The sequence below is a fragment of the Neofelis nebulosa genome, chromosome 12 (genome assembly GCF_028018385.1).
Source record: "Neofelis nebulosa isolate mNeoNeb1 chromosome 12, mNeoNeb1.pri, whole genome shotgun sequence".
NCBI lineage: Eukaryota > Metazoa > Chordata > Mammalia > Carnivora > Felidae > Neofelis > Neofelis nebulosa.
Genome location: NC_080793.1, coordinates 14,658,253 through 14,670,853, shown reverse-complemented (window position 1 = coordinate 14,670,853; position 12,601 = coordinate 14,658,253). Strand labels below are relative to the sequence as shown.

Genomic DNA, 12,601 nt, shown 5'->3' with positions numbered 1-12,601 from the left:
AGAGACAGAATCTGAAGCAGGCTCCAGGCTCTGAGCTGTCAGCCCAGAGCCCGACGCGGGGCTCGAACCCACGAACCGTGAGATCATGACCTAAGCTGAAGTCCAACGCTTAACTGACTGAGCCACCCAGGCGCCCGTTGAATGTTTTAAATCCTCATCTCGTCCTGCTGTTAACAGCCCAAGGGATCACCTGCGGGTGATCTGAGAACCTCCCCCGCCAACCCCACTTCCTGGTGCTGCTTTCAGATAGCTGGGACTGCCTTGCTGCCTTGGGTGCTACAGCCTTCCCCTCCCTTCCCCTCCATGCTTCTGCCTCGCACACCCTCCCTCCCTGAAGCCAAGACTGCCTCCCACCTTGGTGTCTCCCCCCTCCCCCACACTCCTATCCTCAGCGTATCAAAATACTTTAAGGCTGAGTTTCAATGTCACTTCTTCCATGAAGCCCTCCCTTCCTGCTTCACCCAATGGACCTGGGATCCTGTGCCTTCTCTGAGCTACTCTTCCACATCAGTTTCAAAGATCTACTCATGTACCTGTTCCCCCCCCACTGAACTCAGAGTTTCTCGAGGGTAGGGCGCACATCTTAACCCCTCCTCCCTAGTGTCTGGCGAGGGGAGGACAGGCAGGGCTCAGTGAGGCTTTGCTGAAACAGTGGCTGCCGCTCACGCTTTAAGAAGCGAGGATGTGTCTCTTCCCATCAGAAATGTGTGAGCAAAGGCAAGAACAGCAGTTGTCTTTAGAAGCAGCTTGTCCTCAATCCCATCAGCTCAGCACCCAGGGTGGGGGGACGAAGATGTCATTCGCCAGGACACAGGTGCTGAGGCAGGAGTCCCCAGAACTTGCTGGGCCAGACCTCTACGTGTTGCTTCCACTTGTCCAGGGGAAGCAGGGAAGTCTCCACTACTGACCAGCTGTCCGCCGCGGGGGCAAGAGAAGGAAGCCTGGCATGTTCATGCACAGCAAGGTGCTGTCGAACATACAAAGCACTCGTGCTTCCTTGCTGTATTTGGGCCTCGTGAAACCCCGTGCGCGGGGCAGGGCCAGTGAGGGTGCTGCCCCCCATTTTTAAATAAAGAGGCTCAGGCGCTGTGGGGTACCTGGTTTGGGCCCAGGTTGGATATGCACTTCATGGAAACCTCAACAGAAATGTACAAAAATTTCTTTCTTTGGTTTTATACATATTGAAAAGGACAGCCTCTGCTCAGTGGCTCAGAGGCCCTGATCAGTCAACTGAGAGAAGTGAATACCTTGCTTAATTAGGTGACACGAGATGCAGGAAAGTGCGAAGGTGGTGGGGCCTCCAAGGGAAGGAGAGCAGAGAGTCTGTGCCCCCCTCCTTCTCCACATTTCTTCCAGCTGATCCTGGGAGCTTTCACCTGGAGGAGGTGCAGGGGAGTCCTGCTGGCGGGCACGGGGCTCAAGACTACGCAGGCCCCTGCGCAGTGGGGAATGGAGATGCCAGACCCGGCATGGCAGGTGCTGTGCGGGCCAGCCCAGCCCACCTGGTGGTACTGAAGGAGAGTCAGAACCCTGGTGGGCATGAGGTTCCTGAACGTTTCCAGAACCCCTTCAAGTCCTAGGTCTCTTCTGGGCCAGAGGCCCAAAACTGGAGACTTTCTGGGCTGGAAGGAACTTGAACGTCTTTAAATCCAAGCCCCAACTTGATGCCTTCCCGCCCTGGGCAGAGATCTTCCTGTCTGAGAATTTCTTTGCTCGGGCGCTCCTCCCTATGCTCACCATCCATGCCAAAGGCCTGGTCCGTAGTCCCTGCCTCCCTTGGTCACAGTCGCCTCAACCTTCAGGGCTGGAGTGGCTCCCAGGCCTGCAGGGTTGTGTGCTCGGTGCAGAGGGCAACGAACGACCCGGCTGCCGTCTCCTGGACCCTTTGCCCCTGTGGTCCCAGCCCAAGGCCCTGCCACCTAAGCTGATGGCCAGCCACGGTCAGTCTAGCAGGCCCGCTGAGATCCTGCCAGCCCGGCCCAACATCGTGCCCTGGGATCTTGGGCGCCAAGGGCAGGACCTCAGTCATCTTACTAAACCCCCAGTGGTGCTCGCTCGGGAGTCAGGTGTGGTTCGCACAGCCCCTACCCGCCCTAAGCGCTTGTCTCCACGATGCACTTGAGGAACATGGTGTCATCCTTCACGTAGGCATGCCTGGGTGACTGCAGCCTGCTGAGGGGGAAGAAGAGTGGGCAGCCACTGGCCACGTTGGTCTCACTCTGCGGCCGCTGGAAGGATGCCGAGCTCAGGTCGGGCCGGAAGGCGTCGATGGCGTGCTCGCGGTTGTTCTGGTCGAGAAGCATGAAGGTGACCTGTGCGGCAGGGGGCAGGTGGGAGGTCAGGCCCTGGGCGGCAGCACCGAGGGACACCTATACAGCCCCTCTGCCCCTGAGCTCAGGCAGACTGGTAGCCAAAGCAGCAATGTGGGGACCACACCTGGCATGCGGCAAGACCCGGTTAATGGAAGCATCTGGTTTCTGAGCAGTCTTCAAGGGTTGCCCCATGAGTAGGGATCAGAAGGGAGGGAATTCAGAGCTGTGGTCAACTTTGGTCGGGTGCTAAAGGCGGGACCAAGCACCGACGAGGAGGCCAGACTCCATGGCCTCCAGCGCCCCTTCCTGCTGGGAACTGTTTGATCCATCAACTACGGCTGGAATCTTCTGGGGCAAGGCTGGGGGCAAGAACACACAGGCCTTCTGCAGAGGGGCTGTTAGTCAATGCCCTGAAATGTGAATGGAGTTTCTGGGATGCACAGATACGCGGCCCCTCAGAAGCCAATGATCTACGTGTGACACACACCCCTTTCTCCGGCACCTGTCACTGAAACACCCGATGCCTACCATAGTGGTTCTCGAATTGGGCAGCACTTTATTTTAAAATGTGGATTTATTTATTTGGCGCCGGGGGGGGGGGGCAAGGGGGGAGGGGCGCGGGGGAGGGGTGCAGAGAGAATCCCAAGCAGGCTCCTTGATGTTAGTGTGGAGCCCGATGCGGGGCTGGAACTCACCAACTGGGAGATCATGACCTGACCCAACACCAAGAGTCGGACGCTTAACCGATGGAGCCACCCGGGTGCCTCTGGCTGCACTTTAGACAGCCCTGGGAAAGCTTTAAAAACCCTGATGCTCAGGCCTCACCATTTACAGTAGTGAGACTAGCCGTTGGTATTTTAAAACTCTCCCTGACAGGCATGGGAACCACGACCTGCCGACTGACTCATACCCAGACCACTGTGGCGTCCCCACCCCTGCCCCACCTGTCTTCCGTCCCCCTCCACCCTCCACCCTCCACCCTCACTGAGGTCTGTATGCTCGACCCCACCCCTTCCTTACCCTGCCCCCTTGCCACTGCTGTTTGCCTGCAGGGAGTGCCCAGCCTTCCCCCACCTCCCTGCTCCTATCCTCCTTCTAAATACTTTTAATAGGCTTTATTTTTTAGAGCAGTTTGTGGTGCAGCGCCAAAGCGAATGGAAAATGTAGAGATCTCTCCATACCCTCTGCTCCTACCCAGCCTCCCCTCCCCCGCCAGCACCCACCCCAGGGTGGTCCATTTGCTGACGCACCTAAACTGACACATCATAATCACCCAAAGTCCCCAGCTGACCTCCGGGTTCACCCCTGGTGCTGTGCGTTCATCCTCTGGGTTTGGACAGATGTACAATGACATGTATCCGGAATTACAGTACACAGAATAGTTTCACTGCCCTAAAAATATCTGTGTTCTGCCTCTTTGTCGCCCCCTCCCCCCGCCCCCAACCCCTGGCAACTACTGATATTTTCACTGTCTCCATAGTTTTGCCTTTTCCAGAATGTCATATGGCTGGAACCACACAGTCTGTAGAGACCGTTTCAGACTGGTTTCTTTCACTCAGTGATTTGCATTTAAGGGCCCTCGCTGTCTTTCGATGGCCTGGTGGCTCATGTCTTTTTAGCACGGATAATATTATCCACTCACCTACGGAAGGACGTCTTGGCTACTCCCAAGTTTTGGCAATTATGAACGTAGCTGCTAGGGCCATCTGTGTGCAGGCTTTTGAAAACAAAAGCTTTCAACTCGTTTGGGCAAATACCAAGGAGTGTGGTTTCTGGATCATATGGTAAGAGTATGTTTAATTTTGTAAGAAACTGCCAAACTACCTTCCAAAGTGGCGGTGCCCCATTTTGCAATCCTGCCAGCAACGAACGAGGGTTCTGGCTGTTCCAAGTCCCTGCCAGCATTTGGTGTTGTCAGTGTTTTGGATCGCGGCCATTCTAAGAGGTGCGCAGCGGTTAACTGCCTCCTTCCCTTTTCTCTGAAAATGCTGCCAGTTCAGTCTAGCCCCCCAGCACCTCCACCAGGAAGTTCTCCTTATTCACCCCAGCATGTGAATTTCATTTCTGCGTGCCATCCCGGGGAGCTGGCCCAGGCATTTTAGTCCCTGGACTCATGATAGCCATGGATACCAGACGTGAACTCCGGCTCTTCTCTTATAAAAGGGAAATTGAAATGCAGAGAGGACCAGGGCACAGGCTTCCCCAACCCGCCCGGTCACCCCCACCCACCCCCAGCCCGTACCTTGTTCCGAAAAGGCCAGGGCAACAGAGCATCATACTCCCCTCTCATGACCACAATGAAGAGAGACAGGTGGGTCCTCTTCCCCGTCCCGTCCCCGTTCAGGTAGAGCCGCAGACACAGCTTGTAGCCGTACTTGGCAGTGTAGAAAGCTGAAATGTGGAAGCCAGAGTCAGCACAGGGGTAGCTGGAGGGCATTGCACCTGCAGGCGAGGAATCTGGGACCTGTGCTAGGCGTGCCCAAGGTCAGTGGCTTACGACTAAGCCGACTAAGCCGTCTGGGGCTGGAATCCAGCACTCTTCTCCATTCCAGAGCATCAAGGAGAACCAGGCTCTTGGAGATCATCTAGCTCAGTGGCTGTTAACCCGCCGTCAGACCACAGATTGCCGGGCCTGGACTTTGATGCACTCGTGCCGGGCGAGGACTGAGAATGTGCATCTCTGAAGGGGCATGGTGATGCTGTTGGCTCCCGGACCACACTTTTGATTTAACTAAGCTGCATTTTGCAATGGGGAAACCAAGCCCAGCAAGGGCAAGTGGGCTGGCCCTGGTCTCACAGTGTGCCTGGGGCAGAGCCAGGCCTAGGGGCCAGGGCTCCTACCCCACAACACTGACCTCTTTCTGCTGCCCTAGGCCAAGTGGTGGGGGTCCCCTGGAAGCTGGGGGAGACTGGGGCAGCTCACAGTTCTGCCCGCCACCTCGGCGAAGGCCCCTGAGGGATGAATCATCATCCCCTGGTGATTATGCAGAGGGGCCCGTGGGCTCTCTCCGTGGGTGGCCAAAGGGGCCATCCAAGCGTGGGTGCCAGTGGCTGTCACCACGAGGGCCCCTCTGGGAGGGGCTGATGGAAGATGGTGGGGCGGGGGCAGGCAGAAAGAGGTGGAGGAGGGACAGACTGACAGGCTGACTCATCTGTCCCCTTACATTTTGGTAAAACAGGAAGCCAGAGACACTGCTTGCTTTTTCCCCCCCTTTGGAAAGAAGTGAGGAAAAAAGGCCTACGTGGAGGAGGTGAGGCCACCCCATGAAGGGGGCTGCCCCTGAGGAAAGGGGCCCGGCTTTGGGAGCCAGCCCTGCTCTGTGCTGTGGAGCAAAGGCCAATGCCTCTCTTCCTCCCAGCCCTGTTGGTCGCAGGTGCAGAGGAGCTGAGGAACAGGGAAGGTATGAAGCTGGGGCAAACGTGAGAGGCTGTTAAGATTGTAATTTGCAGAGGGGCACCGTGGTGGCTTGGTCCGTTAAGTGTCTGACTTCGGCTCAGGTCATGGTCTGGCGGTTCGTGAGTTCCAGCCCCGTGTCAGGCTCTATGCTGACAGCTCAGAGCCTGGAGCCTGCTTTGGATTCTGCGTCTCCCTCTCTCTCCGCCCCTCCCCTGCTGGCACTCTGTCTCTGTCTTTGTCTCTCTCACAAATAAACATTAAAAACTTAAAAAAAAAAAAAAACCCATAATAAGATTGTAACTTGCAGAAATCCTCCTAATGATCCACCCCCTTACTTAGACGCGTGTGTGTTAGGAGTCGGGAAAAGCACATAGGTCGGAGAACTTTGCGCACAAATATACACACTGTTACAGAAACGGACACCGGTTAATTCAGAGAAAAGTCTACTGAGTAACCAGCCAGGCCCAGGGGCCCCAGAAATGAATGCGAAGTGGCCAGGTTTACAAAGCACTCACTCACACGCTACCCTCAAGCTACGAAGGCACGTTTTACTGAACTCTCCACTGGCCTGACTTTAGGCCACTGGCTCTCTGACGGCAGGGGCCTGCGGGATGCCCCTGTGGAAAGCATCCTCTGCACCCCTCTCATTTCCTCGAGCTCTGGTTCCAGCACTCTCTCGTAGCCCATAGCCACATAAGTAGACAACAATCTTATTCCTATTTGCAGAATGTGACTGATCTCAGGGAGGCAGAAGGTGTGCCCGGTTCAAACAGCCTGAGTTCCATGTGGCTGGGCGGGGAGCCTGCCTCCTCCACGGTCCCAGTGTGGCCTCAGCGGTCACAGCATGGCAGTCACAGAGTTGGGCTGCTCTCCCTGCTTGTTTCCTCAGTCCAGGAGAGCCTGCCTCCCCCTGCTGGTCTGTGCCCCGGGGGGAGCCGGTACCTGGAGAGAAGAGGCTGACGGTCCGGCCACAGGCTGACTCGTGGCAGCGCCTGGTGACATTGGTGATCTTCCATAGGAAGGTGCCGTCGAAGGAGGCCTCCTCCATGAGGCGGAGGCTCTGCTCCAGCTTGCCCAGGGCCTGGTCTTTCTGGGCCAGGGTCTGCTGCAACTCCACCACCTGTGGGGAAGCCCATTCAGCCAGGGACACCAGAACGCAGCTTGGGGATGGGGAGGGGATGATAGGATAGAGAGACAGATCTGTTGAAAGTATGCCTTCCTGACCATGTCTCCCTCAAGTATCTGTTTCTGTTCATGCTGTCCCTCCTGGCTGGAATCCCCCTGCCTTTCTTCTCCACCGGCCACCTCTATTTATCCATCAGGAATCTGGCACACACAGCCCTTCTGGGAAGCCTCCAACTACTGCCCTCGCTCAGCTGGTCTCTCTCTCTCGTCTGTGTTCTACAGAGCCCTTACAGCAGTTTTTTTATTTTTTATTTTTTTTTTAACGTTTATTTATTTTTGAGACAGAGAGAGACACAGCATGAATGGGGGAGGGGCAGAGAGAGAGGGAGACACAGAATCGGAAGCAGGCTCCAGGCTCTGAGCCATCAGCCCAGAGCCCGACGCAGGGCTCGAACTCACGGACCGTGAGATCGTGACCTGGGCTGAAGTCGGACGCTTAACCGACTGAGCCACCCAGGCGCCCCCCTTACAGCAGGTTTATAAGATGCATCTTTCTGCCCTTCCTACTAGATAGATGATTTCTCCTAACGAAGGCTGGGCCCATGCTCATTTTTCTCTGTGTCCAGGCCTTGCAAAGTTCCTGGCATGTAAGAGTAGAGCCAGGAAGGCTGTTGATGGACTGAAGCCATGGTTGCTGCCCTCAGAGAGCCCTCCTTCTAACTGGGGCAAGAGTTACATGAAGAGAGGCTTTACTCGGTCACTTGAACCCAGTGCCTTGCTTTTCTGGTGGGTTCCCCTGTTGACATTTGAAAAAAATACAGATTTATTCTTGGGTATGCTCAGGTAGGGAAGGTAGGAATGGAAGTGAGTATCCTTTAAGGAAATTGAATCCCTGATTTTACTGATGGGAAAGCTAAAATCTTGAGAGGGGAAACGACTTACTCAGACCTACCCAGCAAGTTAATGGTGGAGCTGAAACGAAAATCCAGGCCTAACTCAACTTGAGACAATGATTTAGTATTGCTGGACCATCACCCCTCCACCCCCCCCCCAAAAAAAAACCCCAAAAACCAAAACCCAGCAACAAAAAACAACATTAGCATGGTGACTGGTTATATCAAGAAAAGTATAAGCTCTGGAACAAAGGAGGGCATAGTCTTGCTCAACCAAGAACTATCAGATAGGTGAATTATCTGGAGTTGGTCTGGGACCACCCTCCGAGTGTGGGGAATTCTCTAGAGACTGAGACAGAGCATATGAGGACAGCATGAAGCAATGTGCTTTGATGAAGGTGTGAACACACCAGGAATGTTTAGCTTCAAGAAGGAAACACTATATCTGAAGGGCTTCTATGAGGACTAGAAGGCAGAATTGTTTTGTGGGCCCTGAACAATGCAGGGGAGACACAGAGAGGCTGATTTTAGTTTAGTATAAGGAAGAACTTTCTCATAGTGAACAATGCAGGGGAGACACAGAGAGGCTGATTTTAGTTTAGCATAAGGAAGAACTTTCTCATAGTGAACAATGCAGGGGAGACACAGAGAGGCTGATTTTAGTTTAGCAAAAGGAAGAACTTTCTCATAGTGAACAATGCAGGGGAGACACAGAGAGGCTGATTTTAGTTTAACATAAGGAAGAACTTTCTCATAGTGAACAATGTCTACCAGTGGAATGGGATGCTTGGGAAGGGACTATCCTATTAAGGAAGAAGTTCAGGCAAAGGAAATGAAGCATGCTGGATGGAGGAGTTTGCCCTGGACTACAACTTGAGACTCGGTGCTCTTCCTGAGCACGGGAGAGATATTTCTGATGGGCAGGGGTGATTGCTCTGTGCGCGGAGAATGCTTAGAAGGAAGGCGGCTGGTCTGCTGCTCTGGAGACAAGATGGGGCAAAGGGGACCCCCGAGCCAGCCTTGAAGGTAAGCTTGCCTCCCATGCTCACCCTTTGCTCCAAGCTCAGGATGTGCTCACGGTCGAGCTGGCTCTGGTGGATGGAGGCTGCTAAAGCCAGGTGGGAAGCCTCCACCTCCTTGTTGAGGACAGCGACGATGTTCTCAAACACACGCAACTTCTCCTCTAGCTCAGCCAGGAGCTTCTCTTTCATTAAGTGCTGCAGGGCCAGCTCATCCTGGCTCTCAGAGCAGGGTGCCCGGTAGCAGTCAACTTCCAGGTCCCCAGCCACCTCCACGGCCGCCTGTAGCTGCAGGTCTGACAGATTCTGCTCCAGGGCCAGGGGCCCAGAGCCCAGGCCAGAGCCCAGCTGGGCCTTCCACTGTTTCACGAACGCCAACAGCAGGTTTAGGTGGGTGGTCTGGGAGGTGACCTCATGCTCCTGCATGAGCTTTGGGCTCCCCTGTCGAGACAGCGGGGGTGGCCAGTGAAAACAGAGAAGGCTGAGGAGAACCAGGGACCGGGGGAGACATCTGCCACCCAACGGCTGCCAAGGAAAGTCAGATCCATGCACCCAGCACAAGGGTGTGTGTAGCAAGAGGGGTTTGGATGAGGATCCTGGCATGAGACACGCCCAGGCTGAGCCATGTGCACCCCAGCCTCTAGAGCAACAATTCTGCCCTGCCCTTGAGTGCATTGATAATTCAGGACCACGGAGAGAGGCCCGGGGTGGGGGGTGGGGGAGGGGGTGTATTTTAGCGATGCTACGGGGCGCAGGTGAGACATTAAGAAGAACTTTCCTGAGTACGGGGATGATTCACTAGTGGGATTTGTTGCTCGGGGAAGTCATTAATGTAAGGGACATCCAGAGGAGTAGCTTGATGTTGTGGGAAAATCTGGGAGGGGCTGAAGTGGGCAGGTCTCCTTTCTCACACCTGGATGCTTACCTTGTAGGAGCAGCCAACACCAGCAAAGGGGCACCCAACTTCAGCCTCAGCCACCTCGGGGTGATCCTGGAAACAGTAACCAGGTCATTAGGTGTCACGTGTGTCCCAGTGGCCACCACTGCGGCTCCCTGCAAAGCACTGGGATCTGCCAGGGCATGAGCTGGGCTGGCTCACATGACTTTGCACAGGCTGTTCCTTCTGCCTGGATGACTCTTTGCCCTCTTTCGAGCATCAGCCCTTGCAGGACTGTCCTTCACAACAGGGTCAAGGCCTCTGTCATGATCCTGGGCAGTGCTGCTACTTCTTGCACTGGGGCATGTTCCACCCAGCCCTACAGTTGTCATTCGCTCTTTGGTCGGCCCCATGGGTCTGGGGGTCTGTCACAGCTGTGCTCCCAGCATTGTCCCAGGGGAGACACTGGGAGCATGCTGGGCTGCATGACTGAGCACCTCCCTCCTCCTGAAGCCCAGGGGGCCTCTGCTCCCAAATGCACCCCTCCTTGGCAACCCATCCCTGACTGACTGAGGCATGTCTGCTCTGCACTGCTGTCCCTTACAGATAATGTGTGCCCTGAGGGGAGGGATGCAGACAGGATGCGACAGCAACTTGACAACACTGTTAACCAACTTATGCACCTGAGGAGTTTACAAAATGCTTTCGTGATCATGATTCTGATCAGGGCCCCTAACAACACTGTCAGGAAGGCAGAATAGTTTTTTTGGTTCCCGTTTTACTGATGAAGAAACTGAGGCTCATAGAGGGGAAAGAGTCTGCCCAGGAAGGAAAAGCTATGGAGCAGCAGAGCCACAGAGCTCTTTCCACACAATATCACCATCTCTTATCAAGAATAAACCCATGGGAGGGGGTGCCTGGGTGGCTCAGTCAGTTAAGCATCTGACTTCAGCTCAGGTCATGATCTCACGGTTTGTGAGTTTGAGCCCCGCATCGGACTTCGTGCTGACAGCTCAGGGCCTGGAGCCTGCTTGGGATTCTGGGTCTCCCTCTCGCTCTGCCCCTCCCCTGCTTGTGCTCTCTCTCTCTCTCTCTCTGCCTTTCTCTCTCTCTCAATAATAAATAAACATTTAAAAAAATAACAAACTCATGGGAGATTGGCAGAAAAAATTTTCCAAAACATATTATCTATAAAGGGCTTGTATCCAGAATATATAAAGAGCTCTCACAATTCAATAAATGACAAGCAACCTAACAAAATGGGCAAAATAATGAATAGATACATTGGAAAAGGAACTAACTAACCTATGGAAATATGCTCAACATCACTCATCATCCCAGAAATGCGAAGTATAATGAAATACTACAGTGAACTACCACGATCTACTCACTAGATGGCCAACATTAAAAAAGAGCGACAATATCAGTTTTTGGTGAGGATGTGGAGGAACTTGGGAGTGAAAAATGATACACCCAACTTTGGAAAAATTGATGCAAGTATATCATACAGTCAAATGATACTTAAAAAGCAACTTTCTTATAAAGCACGCTTATAAAGTTATTGCACAACCCACACATTGCATTCCTAGGAATTTACCCAAGAGAACCTGAAACACACATCCCTGTGTGTGTGAATGTTCAGAGTAGCTTTCTCCATTATGGCCCCAAACTGGAAGCAATCCAAGCATCCATCAAGGGGTGAATGGATACACAAAGTGTGCTGTGTCCACACGCTGGAACATTCCCTAGCCATCAGATGAACTGAACTGCCGATACGTGCAATGACACAGAGGAACCCCCAGAGCATTACGGTAAGTGAAAGAAGTCAAACACTACAAGAAAAGACTACATACTATGATTCCATTCTTAGGAGATTCTAGAAAAAAATAAACGCTAGCGACAGAAAGTGGGTTCAGTGGCTGCCTGGGGCCGCAGCTGGGGAGACCGACTAGCCGGGGGGCACGAGGAAGCTTTTTCAGGCATGGAAACATTCACCACCTTTGCTGTAATGGTCACACGATGTATACATTGCTTGGCATTCGTCAAACTCGAGCGAAATTCACTTGAGTGAGTTTTATTGCGTATAAGTAATACCTTGATTTTTCCAAGAGCTTTGTTTGTTTTTAAAAAAGAATAATGTTATGCGGCAAAATGAAGGGAGATACGGAGAAAAGTGGGGGGAAAGGAGAGGTCTTTTAGGCTAAGCAAATACAAGGCCACACTAGTTATTATTCTTTAGAAGTAAAATAAACAAGAGCTGTGGGTTTACTGAGTATACTTGGTGTGGGGCACAGAACACAGCTCAGCAAAGGGCCGCCCTCCCCTTCACCGCCTGCCCCGGGGCTTCAAGCACAACTTGTTCCCGGCAAGGAATGGAACACAGATGTTTCACCGGGGCGGGGGCAGAGGGCAGCTTTGGCAGAGACCCAGCCTGTGGCGACAGGGCCTCTCCCAGCAGGTAGTTTTCAACACTTGGCAACAATGGAGTGCCTGAGGCTAGAAGCGGACCCGGTTCCTGAGTGAAGGGACGGACCAGGGGTAAGCTCTCGCCCCCTAAGTCTGAAGTGAGTCACAGAAGGGATAATGAAGCAAAAGTGACAAAACTAAGGGTGGAATTTCAGACATCACCCGCAGGTGGAGGAGCACGTGTTCTTTTGGCCGCTGCACCTTGCTGGTGTGGTCTGTGCAGGCAAAGCGCGCTGCGGCACGGAAAGCACCTTCTGGATGTATCAGGATGCGTGGATGGGCGTGGCCTGTGATCGGCCTCCCGTGGCTGACAGGGGACGGGCAGGTGGACTCGGGAGGCCTTCCGAGGCCTAGGTGGCCAGCCAGGCTGCCCACAGGCCCGCCACAGTCCGCCTCTCGCTCCTTGGACTGCCACACGGGTTAGCGGGCTCTGGGGTCAGCCCGTGGGGGTGCAAAGCCCATCTCAGTCACCTCACACACTGGCTGCTCAGCCCTGGGAGAGTCATTAACCG

At 53.9% G+C, this 12,601-nt stretch overlaps 1 protein-coding gene across 5 annotated transcripts in view; it reads right to left on the bottom strand.

Moving 5' to 3' along the window:
* Positions 1-1,087: 1,087 nt before the first annotated feature.
* The window catches only part of TRAF1 (TNF receptor associated factor 1), a 30,797-nt gene continuing 19,283 nt past the window's right edge, over positions 1,088-12,601 (bottom strand). For all 5 annotated transcript variants that reach the window (XM_058694335.1, XM_058694333.1, XM_058694332.1 and 2 more), the window contains 5 exons: positions 9,672-9,737; positions 8,777-9,187; positions 6,652-6,829; positions 4,555-4,703; positions 1,088-2,312 (listed from right to left, as the gene is read on the bottom strand). In XM_058694335.1, the coding sequence (XP_058550318.1) occupies positions 2,094-2,312; positions 4,555-4,703; positions 6,652-6,829; positions 8,777-9,187; positions 9,672-9,737 (1,023 nt within the window). In that variant the 3' untranslated portion in view covers positions 1,088-2,093. The remainder of the gene's footprint in view (positions 2,313-4,554; positions 4,704-6,651; positions 6,830-8,776; positions 9,188-9,671; positions 9,738-12,601) is intronic.